Source organism: Bacillus rossius, chromosome 8 (genome assembly GCF_032445375.1).
Source record: "Bacillus rossius redtenbacheri isolate Brsri chromosome 8, Brsri_v3, whole genome shotgun sequence".
NCBI lineage: Eukaryota > Metazoa > Arthropoda > Insecta > Phasmatodea > Bacillidae > Bacillus > Bacillus rossius.
Genome location: NC_086336.1, coordinates 37,552,408 through 37,567,459, shown reverse-complemented (window position 1 = coordinate 37,567,459; position 15,052 = coordinate 37,552,408). Strand labels below are relative to the sequence as shown.

Below are 15,052 nucleotides of genomic sequence, written 5' to 3'. Positions count from 1 at the left end.
AAATACAGCAAAACCCCTTATTTGCACTTTTCATGGGGACAAAGTAAAAAAGTGTAAAAAGCGGGAAAGTGTAAATAAAGGGAAAAGTAAGAAATACGTTAAAGTTAATTAAAATACAGTCGCATCCTGCAGCGTTCAGAACAAATACGGGCTACATTACACAGTAAAAATAAATAAAAAAGGGGCGCAAATTGATGAAAATTTACCGTCAATTGCGCGCCTTGCGCAGAGAAAGGTCATTGTACTCAATCATCTGTTGTTACAGTGCGGCGTCTGTTCTCTGAGCTGCGCATGCACAGTATAACTCATTCAATGCTCCGCCCAGACTCGTGACCTTCCATCAGCCAGCCAGCCAATAGAAGCGAGCTTAGCGGAAAAAAATATAAGCTCCACCTCCCGTGTACCAGTTTTGTCCAGTTCTAATACCAGTTTATTGGTATACGCACCAGTTTTCTCGCTGCCATGACGTGTTCAAGTTTACGTTCATCTTGATGTCTTGATACCAATAATTAATTATTTACGATCCCCACAAATAAATGGTTAGTTTAAAAAATATGCGTCAACAGTATAATACTTCCGAAATTATATAATACGTATAAAACAGTTACCAAGATTCCACTCATTTTATCTTGTGAAGTTCATGTCTCGTACCAGTATTTCGGCTAAGTTGTGACATAAATACAGTATCAGCACTTACAATTAGGGATGTGCGAAAGTGACTTTTTCCACACGAAATGAAAGTGAAAGAAAATTTATCAAGTTTCGCGAAAGTGAAACGAAAATGAATTTTTCTATGAGTTAAATATATTCTTAACGAAAGTTAAGCGAAATTTTTTAATTAACAAAGAAAAAAGTGCCCCAAAATTTGCTCTTCAGTAATAAATTCTATTACATAAATCATTTTGGTACCTTTTGATATATATATATAAATATTATTATTTAATATAATCAACATCCGCCCTAGACCACACAACACAGCCCCATGTCACTCGTAAATTTCAAGAATCAATCCAGATCTTTCAGCGCACAGACTATTTCCTTTACAGTCGTAATGTCGCAGTCTATGATAATATATTTATCATGTGCATGGTACTGATGAAAAAATACGTGAATACTGCGGAACGGCCGCCATCTTGCACCACTGTCACACATGGCTAGCTCAGGAAGCTGTAGACCAGGCAAGGGACATGGTCAAAACAAAACATAACAAATGGTTGCTGCCAAGTGGTCATTACACGCAGTGACTTGTTGACCTTTTTGTCTAATTGGCTGTATATTATGAGGATTTTATATGCCAGTCAGAGTATGTAAAATTTAAATAAAGCAGACAACAATGTTTTTGTTTGGCTGTGCGCGAATAAAAGTAGGTACGTTCTTTGTTTATGTGTATACCGTAAATACTAAATACTGTACTAACAGTTCTGGAATGTATGTTTTACGAATATAGTACCTACACTACTGTTTGAAAGCAAATGAATCAGGTAATTTTTCAAATATTGCATGATTTTGTTTTGATACCTAGGCCTACTGTAATCACGGTTGAATTTTGTTTACTTTATCTGCCATGTTTGTTCAAATTATGATTTTACCGTATTTTCATTAATGTGAGTTTTTTTCATCACCACGTCAATTAATCTTAATGGAAATCTTTTTTCTAATTAATGTCTTTATATGATTTGCATATGTTATTACATAGTAATAACAAGCAAATCATATAAAGACATTACAGTAGAATCTCAGTGCTAAGTACTTACAGGTACCTCAAGTTTTTGTACTTAGTACTGAAACATGCATACATATCTTTACAAAAAGAAAAAAATATATAAAAAATTGCTACAGGAGAGCCGCAATGCAATATGTATTAGCAACTGCGACTTGCTTTTTTCCCCTTGTCTAGTTCTCTGAGTATATCCACTTTTTCCTTAAGCGTGAATTGCTTTCGTTTCTTTTTATCTCCAGGATCATTCATATTGTAGCACAAATACAATGCGGTGTCTAAATAACGTAACCTGAAAATAAACTCAACAATAACAATAAACAATCCCGGCACAGACATCAAACAGTATTTTTAGCGTAGCGTAACACTTTTGTCTAACTAATTAATACTTCTCTCAAACTTCAGTCTTTCGATGTATCGAATGGTGTTGTGTTGCTCACGTCGCATACTACGTACGGTATAATCTATGGTTGTGCGCGCAACTGTTTGTTAACTTTGTTTTGAGAATTTAGAGGTTAGAAAATACGTTGCGGTGGTATTTGTGTATCTTTGTTCTACTACATTAATCATTTAGCTGGAAATTTATTTACCAGTTTAAGTAAATTTTGGTGTAGTAATGCCACGCTACTAGTAGAATTTTTACGTTATAGTGAAAATATGATACTTTAAACTGAAACCGTTTTGCATGGCGAAGATACGATTTTTGGCGGGGACTTAAAAAAAATTCGTTAAGTGAAATATACTTTATAATAAGGTACGTTATTGTACCGGTATTCTACTGTACATTTTTATTAAATTACGAGTTCTTTTTCAACTAGAACAAACGGAACTTCGGTAAGCTATTGAACTTTCGTTTGGCTCGAAATATTTCGCTAAAAACGAACTTCGACAGATGAAATTCTTACCGAAATCGAAAATGAAAGTAGCAAAATTTCGATTTCGGTATCGGTATACCGAACATTCGCACAACCCTACTTACAATGTTACGATTAGCCACGTAATATTTACGACATTTCCGTTACGTTTCTATATTCGTGAGTTTACGTTTTTCCCTAGTACATTTTAGATTGTCTCCTGCTGTAATTACTCGGACTTTTACACGCCTAGGCTTAAATTGTTACATGTTTAGAAATAAAAGCAACTTTTCATGTTATAAAATACACTGTGTGGGTAGTTATCTTTGGTTTTTTTGTTGTTTCACGTTTGTTACTGTATTTACAAATTGAATTGCCGTGTTCGAATGAGGAAAATGTTCTGACTGTTCGCCGAAAATTCAAGGATTTCGCGTTATTATCCAAAATGTGAGAAATTCGCGTTATTCTTAAAAATGTACTCAAATTCGCGTAAAAATTCGTTTTATCGCAATCGCGAAATATGCACGTCTCTAGCAATGACTTTTGAATTACAGCCATAAAATTCAATTTTTTTAAAATTGTCATCTGCTGTTTAAAAAATTCTCTACTGGCAAAAGTTCAACCAAATGAGCTCTAGGTAATTTAGTATACATTTAATAATTTTTACTGTCCATGTGTTTGGATTGAGAATTCCAATATGTACATCATTTTTCATAAACTCATAACGTCATAACCAAACATTTGGTGTCAATTATTTTCAGGTAAATATGGTACGTTCTAACGTTCTTTACCACTTACCAGATTAGAAAGCATCTTTGATGTTCTGGAACTGTCTAACAGCAAGATCCACCGGCAGTTCAAACTTGAGGTGTGTCAACCTATCCAGGCTCTCGTAACCATCCTCAAAACCTGTAACAAATGTTTCACATTGATTCAATTACTCAGATAAAACCACTAATTAAATATATTTTCCTTATTCACACCTACAATAATTATATAAAGTAAAATAATCATTTCCTAAACCAGTACTGTATTTTACAGATATAAAAAAATCTGTAAGGCTAAGTTCTTTAAGAAAAACAGGAAAATACCTGTTTTAACCACGTAACTCCATGGCTGGTAATACCAATCAAGCAATGTCTGGCAGTGCAATATCAGGCGTATCCACGTTACCAGCTTCTTCTGGCTGTGGAAACAAGCAAGTAGAGACGTCACAGCACATCAGAAGTCCTTGGGTACCATCACTCACAAGGAAGGTATTGTTACTACACACTTACTTTAGCGCAGCACACACGAACGCTTTGAAATGCGAGTCGTAACTTCTCTTGTACTGTGTATGCGTCGTCAGGATGTTTCCAATAATACTCAGCAAATTCTGTAAACAAAAAAAAACTGCTGGCATTAGAATTAAGATAAAGGAAACCAAACATAGCTAATTTTGTCTATAATACTGCAATTCATTATTTTAATAATATAAAAAAGCAACAATAATAATAAAAATTTCACTCAAGTGTGTGTGTAATGTGTATGTATATGTGTGTGTGTGTGTGTGCACACATACACATATATAAATAATTTTAAAAATCTGATTTAATTGGGACAGTGTATAATATACAGTACAACTACAAACAGTAACACCTAAAAATTAGTGATGGTTCGAATCCCATTTTTCTCGAATCCGAATCCCAAACAGTACCTCGAATCCACCCCTCGAATCCGAATCCAGTTCTCAAGGGTTAATTATAAAATAATTTATAAGTTAAGAGAAAAAATTAAACATTATGCAGAATTATTTAACCCTTTAAATTTTTATTTAAAAAAACAAGGATTTTGACACGGTCTGGATCAAGACGATTCCGTTTTTGGTCACATATGTTTCCTGCAGTGCTGAACAAACGTTCAGAGAACACTGTCGCAGGTGGTGAACACAAATATTTTTTGGACAGTTTATGTACCCTGGGTGAACATGCATACTGAGTTTTCCAGTATTCGAGGATGTTTATTTCTGGGTTAACTGTAGGATCACGTAAGAATCTGGTCACTTCATCAATTGCTGTAGAATCCGACTTGGTGGATTTAAGGCATTCAGGCATTATCTGTGAGTACAGTGATTCATGTATCCACGGAAATCGGAAAACAAAATTCAACATCTGACGGAACAATATTTTGTAGTTACCAACTTGACATTTTTTTAAAGTCCCAAATGAAGGTAAACGCTTTCCTGAAATATTTAATGGAAACTGAAAGGTGCCATCTTGGCTTCAATGGTTTTAGGCCATAAGAAATATTGTTGTGCATCTTTTAAAATTAAGCCTCACTAAAGCATAGTGATTAATATGCCCGAAGTTAAAAGTGATGGGGTGTTTTCTCTAGTTTACCCATTAAAATTTTTTATATTACCTAATATTAGTTATTTTTTATATTGCTCAAAATGATTGGCTAACAAATTCATTGGTTGGCCATCATGGAATTCTCAGATAATACATATTTTAACGTTGGTAGTCTACACAAACCAAACTTGGTCCTAAAAAAATTCATATATAGAACGTGTATCAGAATATTTAAAATTGAATTGCGATTAAAATAATAATTGTATAATGTATTAATTTTTGTCATTCATTATTTCATTGTTACCTATTACTACATGTTGTTACGTTGTATGTTTTGCCCGGCTAAGCACACAGAGAAACATAACAAAACAAAACAAACAATGTTCCTGAGGAATTTTTCATTACGATGGTTCTGCGTTATTTGGAAATAAAAGAGTTTATTAAATTATCTTTGTTTATTTCTTTTAAAAAAAATGTTTTTTCTCATTGTTACATGGCCTCAGTACACAATTTTACAAATGAATTTAGTTAGAAAATTCGTTACTTGCACAGTTTTCTGTCTTTTCTTATAAAAATTTTAACGATGTCTAAATACATACCACAGCACCATACATCTTGCCATTGATGGTCGAGGAGTCTTGTCACTCGCCAAAGAAAAAAAAAACTTATGTAATGTCCCTTGGTTAATTAATTACATAACTCAAGGTACCGTCGATCGCGGACCGTAATCCCACGAAGTCGGGCCGATGCCGACGCCTAGGGCCTAAATTTCTAATACATTTGTCCGAAAAAAATGAACTTAAGTTAAAAAAATACGGCCTGGCCCCAGCCCCTAGGCGTTAAATTATCTCTTAGTAATTTTCCATTTGTCTTGCGACTTGCCGACGACACGACCGAGTTCGGCGACGATCGAGCAACAAGTGAATTGGTCGACGAGATTACCTTCCCTTGTAAAGGTGAAAACAAGGGAGGCAACCCCGTGGGCCAACTGACCAATCAGCGTACATAATTCCAAAACATGACCATATAAGGAAATTCGTACGGGCACATCACTTGACGCTAGGGCTCGCCCTGATTGGCTGGCTAGTGGTAGCCTCCAGAGACCCTTCCAGACGGTCGTTACAGCTGTGCGTACAACGTGACGCGTAAATCCCAAACACGCATTTACAAAGTGAAAAATAACTTTCTGGCGCCAGAGTGTCGCGCCTGTCCGCTCTTCCTTCTGTACTTTCCAGACTATTCTCAAAATATTACACTAGCAATATCCAATAGAATATAAAATTACCCAAAAAATTCAAATACAATGTTCAAAATTTAGTAAACAAAGTTGAAATTCATATTAAAAACTTTTGTTTAAAAATGATGTCCTGTAAAATTATAATCTATACTGCTTTAAACAAAACAATTTCTGACATTAATTATCAAATTTCAAAATTATTTATTATGGACTGGAATTAACCCTCAAATTAATAATTAAGTATCTCAAGGAAATAAGTATTTTAAGGCTTTCCATGAAATTTAACCAAAGTAATTAATAACAATTCTTAACAGATCTGAACAATTATCATCTACATAAAAACTAATTATTATCCTTCATATCAAAGTTACTCTTAATCAATATTCTTATGACCCAAAAAAAAAATATATATATATAACAAATCCTCATTGTGCAATGCTACAATGTGCGACCGTAACTTGTGATGAAAGTCGGCATTATTGTTGTATTACTAAGTAACAGATTTCTCGGTAAAGTTATTTAAAAAAAAAACAAGATTCATATTTAGTCTAGATCCTAAATGTGCTTTATTTTACTTTTTAGCATATTCTGAGAATACATATGTGATTTTTGACTTATTTAATGCCAATGTAGCGACAATGCATCCATGTTCATGAATATAAAGTAAGTTTCCCACATCAGTACATGCTTCATAATTTTTTTTATATAATAACGAATTAAAAATACAATACAGTAGAACCTCGTTAATCCGTGTTGCGCTAATTCGGGAATCGGATAATCCGGGACGATTTAAAAGAGAAGAAAAAAAAGAGAAATAAAAATTGTCAGCGCTTAAAATTAACGTCACGCGGGCCAGCGGCCGGCAAACACTACAAGCCATTGCGTGGGCCGCCAAACTCTGCAACTCTGTTTGTACCGACCCTTTGTGTCGCCCCCCTTTCAGCTGTCACATTTGTCACTCTTTAAACTTGAGGGGGATGTCCTGGAATTCTGCTTCCCGTCTCCCTTTGTTTGTTTCCACCCGCCAACGCACGGCAGGCGCCTAGCGAGTGACGTGTCTGGCTGGCATTCGGCTATACGATGGAGGGGGGGGGGGGGGGTTGCAAGGTCAGCACGATCTTATCTTTCTCTCTTCGGCTGTTGTAAATGACCGTGAACTAATGGCTAGGCAGTGCTGTATTTTTTTAAGCCGAGACACTAATTCGAAGACAGCCGGCCCTTACCGTGAACGGCCATAACCCAGCTGCACGCCGGTGTCTGAGAAGCTTGACAAGACTTCCGGGCTTTTAATCGCTACTCCGTGAAATTCGGTAATCCGTGATTATCTCGGTCCTGACCATCACGTATTAACGAGGTTCTACTGTACCTCAATAGGATGTGTTCCAAGGAAAACGTAAACAGGCCAAGTAAATTGTAAGCATTTAAGTTTTTAAAGTACTACATTTACATCAATATTTTTCCTCGAATCCCGAATCTTTCGAATACTAGAGATTCGGTGGGATTCGAGGATTCGACCGGCCCATCCCTACTAAAAATTAAACTCTTTGATATTACACTAATGCACTATTTTCAATTACACTTGAAGCCATGCACTAATGATTGCACTATTTTTTTTTCCTGATCAGTTTGAAATCATTAGTATTGAGAAATTGATGGATTATTTTGGAACAGAAATAATGTGTTGTATAGTTCAGCTTCAGATATATACTGTGAATTTGAATTTTCCCACCTTATTGTGTTGAGGTTGGTTGGAAAACCTTTTTGTTGCTATTGGCACTCCTGAAAGTGGGTGCAATTTCAGTGTGTAACAATCCCGCGTAGCATCGGTCGTATCTACCACGTGTCGCTCCAAGTTTGAAAGGCAAGTTCCATTTTCTGTCGAGCCATTAATTTTTGTGTGTTTGGCATACCGCCCATTAGATGAGAAGGCACCAGAACCATTTGGCCTGTGTTTATTCTCTGTGTATGAAACACGTGAGACCGACCATGATGCACTGGGCACTGTTGAAAGGTTCGTGGTATCGACTGCCTAGAGTGAGGTGAACGCCACCCAAGCTCAAATACAACACCTCGAGCACAAAGCATTATAATGGTCGGGATGCTCTAAGGAGCTATCAGCTAATAGTTTTAACTTATTTCAATGTATGTTGAATTCCTTGATTACTCCAAGTTTACCTTACTTTCAAGGTTGATCATCATGTATCAGAATGCAGATACTATTGAAATAAATACACAACTACAAAATATATCAACTACAGTTAACTGCTACTAGTTAAAAAAAAAAGAGTAGGATCAGCAGCATGTCTGCCTAAATTTTGTGTTTCTCAAAGTGACCTGTTAATTTTATTTCTATCAAATAATATCCTTAATCCTGATATACTCTAGTATATGCTAAAAGTGAACTCCAGCTGACCTGAACAGTTTTAAATTTTTAACACATAAATATTTTCTTTCTATCGAGAAGTTGTCCTAGTATGTCAGTGGCGTCCCTAGACTTAGCAGGGCCCTCAGAGGCCTTACCGCGCTTGCAGAGGAAAGAGGAATATGTAATAAACCTCCTTAGGGAAATTTGAAAAATAAAATCTTTAAAAAAACATTTCTGAGCCAATCTGGAACTTTAATTCCAACAATGGTTTCTTAATTTAGCTTAAGGAATTTTGATATTTTTCTGAGAAATTATGATTTAGTTGATTTTGTAAATTCTAATGAACAAATTTTGGTTAAATCACGTCATTCTGAGCAATACAAATTTTAAAACTTTTTCAAAAATGAAATATTAACCTCAATTGAAATCTTAAGGATATTGACCAGCTCTTGAAATTACATGCTAATTAAATCTTGACTCTTCCTTTTCCCATTAATGTCCATATTCTTTACAGAAAACTGGGCAAACTGCTAGGCGTGTGGCCTGAAGCCGCCCCTGAGTACGTGGTCAGTGGTAACAGACGAGAGACACTGAGTGTTCAGATCACCCGGAACACACTGTGTGCCGCACCTGCTTGCTGGAAATGGCAGTTCCTCCCACGATGTCCAGCTTGAAGCTCTGCGACAAGGTCCTCGCAGGGGTCGAGTTGAAGCGCTCCCCGTTCTTCAGCTCGTAGTACTTGAGCACCAGCTCCCAGGCGTGCATCGTTTTGACAGGCGACTGTGTGTGCGCAAAGCAACCCACGAACGGAACGACGCTCTCGCTCTGGCCTATCTGGACATTGGAAAATAGACAACACGATCAAGAAAACAAGCTACTTCCATTTTTAAAATAGCGTACAAATTAATCATAAAACATCAATTGTTAAGTAAACCCCATGACCCCAAGAATTTATGCGTGTGAAAATAAATTATTATTTATTTTTGCGCAGAGGTTTTTGGCAGTTCATCATAGATAATGTTTTTCCACAAATTTGAGGTACATGTATGGTTACCTGAATCAAGTTACTACATCTACACATTTATAATTGCTTAAATAATTAGCTGAATAATTACTAGCTATCAGGGGCATTTATGTAAACAGCAGAAAAAGTGTTTCTATAACCCCCCCCCCCCCCCCCAAATGAAATTATCATACACCCTTTCTATTCTCCGTTCACTCTTACCTGAGTTTTGGAATAAACAAAGCCTCTTGTAAACAAACATTTTCATTGGCTGCCGGCCGCCGCGCACATTATTCGTGCACAAGAAATAGTCCCTTGGTTACGTACCATTTGTAAGTATTTTTACACTGTCTTTTTATAACAATTGCTGATGTATAGTATTATAGCGATTCATCATTAATTTCCAATACGGTTTAATGTGTCAGCAAGTATGTACTTACAATTATGTTAGCAGACGCCGTGTGTACGATTGCATAGACAAAAGGTACTGTACAGTGTACAGTTGATGCCCGGCGCAACAGTTGCATTTCGGATTCGCGCGCGCACGGTTTGTTATGGCTGACGTCGGACCGAGTTTTGTAAAACACAGAACGGGAAAGCCTTTGAAAAGTGCACAGAAAACTATTGTGTTGAATGTTTTTAAAACATTTTCAGACAAATATCCGGATTGTCGTGTGAACGATATCGCGAGTTTAACTGAGGAATTTAGGCGTGTTTCGAAGAGCAGTGTGCTTCGTGCAAGGAAATAATTACAGGACACCGGGACATTAACATCTTCCGGGAAGAAAAGGAAACTTGAGTATCCTGTTATAAAAACTTGTGATGATTTTGTGAAGACGGTTATTAGGCGTAAAGTGCATAGTTTTTTCTTCGCAAATGAACCACCTACGCTGTACAAAGTGCTACGGTGCTTCCTGTTATATTACGTCTCCGTTATTTTATTAGCACCGACTGTACTGAAGTGTGTGTGTTGTAACTAGTGCTTGGCGCGCCAGATGAATTCAGCCTATCACTTGCTGACGCGGCGCAGTGATACGGCGGTGTTTGTTTATTTCAGAACTCAGCTAAGAGTGAACGGAGAATAGCTATGTACATTGTTCTTATGGTCTAAGTAAGAGATTCCTAGGGCTGGGCACACACAGAAACGGACAAGATGCGTCGCAACACCACAGCCTAACATTGTAAAGTGAACATGTACTCAAATTAAAGTAACAATGAAAAACAATATGCCATGCCTTTGTTGACAAAATTTATTATACTCGCGCATGCACAGAACACTGCAGCCATCAGACAGTCTGCTCACGACGAAGTTGGAGTAGTCGATCGATGATGTCGCCTTGTGCTTGATCACGTAAGCCTGAACTAGTTGGCGCATGTGTTCTGGGCCCGTGTACACACCCTTGCTAGTCTCCACACTCTCGCTCGGACACTTGCCAGGACAGGAAAATGACTGGGATGAGAAAACACTACTAAAACGTGCAGGAGTAGCCTCGTGCAGCATTTATTGTAGCTTCCACATGTACTGAGAAGTACACTACAACACACACTTGTCATTATCACAGTAATTTGGATAACTTTCATGGCAATTGTCTTTGGCCTAAACGTTGAGGCTTGTGTGTGTCCGTGACCGGGCAGTTAAGTAAGACAAGACACCGGAGTCGACCTGTCCTGTAAGCATGCACCTGCCTGTGTGCCGACGCTGCGAGGCTATAACTGAAGGAGCAGTGGTTAGGCCTTGCTCAAATAAACCCACCAAGGTACACATGGAGCTCATACATAAAAGGATGCTGGGAGCTCAAACATAAAAGGATGCTTCCGACCTCGATGGTGGTCTAAGGAAGAATTAAGTCAAGTGTACGTCAGATGTGGCTCCAGCTCGCCCGGAGCTAAGTCATGTAATACTGTGAAAGCATCAGTCTAAATTAAAAAGCTGTAAAAAAAGATTATGATTAACCCTTGTCTTGATAGCCAAAGTTCCAAAAGAATATACTATGCGGAATCAACACTGACAGTTTGAGTGTTTGACTTGACAGTGGTCCGCGTCACAGGACATACTTCGACAGTGGCGGTCGGTACTCACACGGCTGAGATGCTGACTTTACTTACGGTACATCACCGTTAAATACTGCAAAATCACTAATCCGACATGGGCGTGGTCCAGATGTGCTGACCACTGTCAACTCACCGGCATCAAGCCGTGCTGCATGAGGTCCCTTATGCTCAGGGCTAGCTGCTTCCTCACTGCGTGGGCAAGCTTGGCGTCGCACACAATGACCGGCACGTCTTCCGAGTCCGAGCTGTAGTCCGTGTGCACGCTCCGCTCTGTGCGAGACATCAGCTCCAGCACGTAGTTCACTGCGACTTCCAGCCTGGCTCTCAGGTCCCTGGCCGAGGAACATCGCAACAAACATCGTACAAACACACGTGCCAATACCAACTGGCAGGGCCATCCAGAGAAACCTAGGGCCCGGGGACAAAAAATAGTGTCGGGCGCCCCTTCCTATTTTTAAGCCCCACAATTTTAAAAAAAATCTAAAAGACTGTAAATGTGATCTGTGAAACCATACATAACTTGTATGGTTTCTTACCAATTCAATTAACAACAGGCTTGTAATTTCCGTCCTATCAGGGTAAACCCTGGCATTAAAAGAAATCTCAAAACTAAATCCCTCCTGGGAATTCTGCCCCCTTTGCTCCTCCCTCTCGACGACCCTGTGAATTAGAAACTGCTTAGGTTTATACACTTCACAGGCGGGCTTACTCACTACAGTGGGCATTACGGTTAACCTGAACATTCAGTAATCAACTTCAAATTCAGCTTATAGTACTTATATACTTATAGCACATAAATTATTTATAGTATAGTAGCCTTACACTTGTTCCAACTGACAATTTATTGGTACCAGTATTTTTATATTCAAATGATTTATAGAATGAAAGGTAACATTTCCGAAATTGCACGAGCAAACTGAGGGTTCTTGGCTTAAGTTAAATATATTTATATGTTATATAAATGTATATATATATATATATACTTATGTAAACCCTCTACTTCACCACTGAAAAATAGAACACAGGCAAAACTAGTATGTCCGGTGTTATACAAACAGCTTTGTGAAACACTCACAAAGTGGAAGTGCGAAACATTGCTTGCCGCTAATGTCTAAAAGAACAGAATAAAAAATTCAAACACAAAATATTTTATGTAACTGAAATAAAACATTTATTAAGGAGTTTTACAGGACCGGTAGAAAATTTAAGGATATTTAAAGGGCCTTAAGCAAATAACAATCTTAAGGATATAAAGGAGACATACAAACTCTGTTATCATTGGCTCAAGCACTTATACTTCAGAAGCATTTTTTAGAAGGTTATGATATGTACCATGCTTAATATGGTGTTTTACACGTTCCAAGAAATTTTGCCAACTGTTGGAAAAATAATTAATTTTACAGCAATAGTTCATACCTGTAATTAGTTGTTTTTTTTACTTGCTCACTCAATGTATAATATATTAAAAGACTGATGATGTAACTTCATTGTATTTATAATGATTAAAATTATGAATAACTAGTTTCATTGACTATAGGTCTACATGGTATATTTTTATTTGTGAATTGTAGTTCTAGTAGCAATGTAAAGATTATTTTCAAATTCAAAAGTTGTCTTACTGTGCAAAACTGTTTCTTCCTAGTTTGGTACTTGGTTTGAAACAACAAATGAAACAATATTTTCTTGTGCTGTTAACATTGTATTGAGAAAGGTTGTTCGGATGGATTACGCTAGTGCGAGAATGTCGGGAGTTGCGGAGCAGTTGTGTGCAGGATGTGCCCTGGAATTGCGATTTAGGGGAGTAAAATGGTAATTTTTAGTATCTCGTACTATTGATAATTCTAAATGTATCATGTTTTTGGTTGGTTAGGTTTACGCTCATGTTGATGATTGTTGGCTAGTGAACGTTAGGTTAAGTTAAATAAGCAACATTTTTATAAATATTTTTTTTTATGTAGCTAACCTAACCTTGCAAACCATCCACACAATTTTAAAGTATTTTTTGTGTTACTAATCTAACCTCTTAAATTTTAAAATGGTTAATTACATGTGAACTACTAGAAATATCAAAATGTAACTCCAAAGAATAACTAGAAATAAAACAAGGAAGTTAATTAATATAGTACTGTTACGATTTCCCTACGGGTTCGTAAAGGATAGCCCAATTAATAGATTTTATTTCACACACACAGTTTTATTTATTACCACTACTTGTCACTTACAAATAATCTTCTAAATTAGCAGATAATTAATTACACGTAAAGAAATGTCAATTCCCCAGTCACTCGTTTCACACACCTCGCTGGGCCGCACTTCCGGCGCAACTCTCGTCGCAGCACCCCTCGTGGGTCACTGCCGCGGGACTCCGTCGCCGCACTCCGCCGCCGCCGTCACACCCTTCGCCGAGATCCCACACGACGACTCGCTCGCAACTTCACTCGGGACTCCGCCGCGCCCGCGACTCTCGCCCGGAAACTCCCGACTCCACTGAACTCACTCACTCCCTGCCCTGGAACCTTCGTCCAAGGACTTCGCCACTCTGCCGCACCCGCGGCACTATCGCCCGGAAACTCCGCCGCGGAAGAACTCCCCACTCAGACTCTCTGCCCTGGAACCTTCGTCCAAGGACTTCGCCACTCTGCCGCACCCGCGGCACTATCGCCCGGAAACTCCGCCGCGGGAGAACTCCCCACTGAACTCCTCTCGAAGGTCGGCCCAACCTCCTTATATAGCCCTTGGGTTCCCGTCCAGAACAATCGGGCATGTCTCCGAGATATCGCGCGACCTTCGCCGTCGAAATGCCCAGAAACGCGTCGTGAGTCCTCGAAGGACGCAGCGGCTGCTCAAAGAACGCCGATAAACGCAACAAGCATCGGGTTCCCACAAAACGCGCCGATAAACATGTCTGAGTCCTTTTATGCAGCAGTGCGGCCTCTTTTAAGTAACTCGATCTGAGGCAGGTGCGTGCTGCGACGGTCAGGATGTTGCGAGACAGTATGACACGAGATACCAGGGAGAGGATGCGGGTGGAAGGGGGGCGCAGACAGGCCGAACGAGCGCGGCGACGCCAAGCACTGCAGCCAAGCGCGATCGTAACATTGCCCCCTCCTTAAACCTGTTCGTCCCGAACAGGTAATGCATCTCCTCCTGGAAGTCCCCATGCTACTCAAAGTTTAGGCCTCCTGCTTTTCCTCCATCGCGGGCTGTACAGTCTCACCAGATAACCCTCTCTCTCATTAGATGTAGCTTCTCTTGTCACCCGGCGACATTTCTGCATCGCAGATGCGCCATGTCGTTCAGCCAGCTGCCCGAGACGGGCTGACCGATGCCTTGGACGGACCCGATACTCTTGAGTGCATTGCTTATTGCCTTCCAACGGTTTCCTTGTATCTTCCCTTTTTCCCTCCATTTCTTCTCTCGCAGCTACTTGTTCGCACAGCATTTCTTCCAGGCTCTTCTTCGTCTCTTCTTGGTTACTCGTGCCCTCTTGGTTC

General features: G+C 38.8%; 1 protein-coding gene across 2 annotated transcripts in view; it reads right to left on the bottom strand.

Moving 5' to 3' along the window:
* LOC134534745 (RUN domain-containing protein 1) overlaps positions 1 to 15,052 on the bottom strand; it is a 47,079-nt gene that overhangs the window by 14,717 nt on the left and 17,310 nt on the right. For both annotated transcript variants that reach the window (XM_063373256.1, XM_063373257.1), the window contains exons 10-14: positions 11,692 to 11,890; positions 9,134 to 9,337; positions 3,849 to 3,946; positions 3,663 to 3,757; positions 3,370 to 3,480 (exon numbers count right to left, since the gene is read on the bottom strand). In XM_063373256.1, coding sequence (XP_063229326.1) covers positions 3,374 to 3,480; positions 3,663 to 3,757; positions 3,849 to 3,946; positions 9,134 to 9,337; positions 11,692 to 11,890 — 703 coding nt within the window. In that variant the 3' untranslated portion in view covers positions 3,370 to 3,373. The remainder of the gene's footprint in view (positions 1 to 3,369; positions 3,481 to 3,662; positions 3,758 to 3,848; positions 3,947 to 9,133; positions 9,338 to 11,691; positions 11,891 to 15,052) is intronic.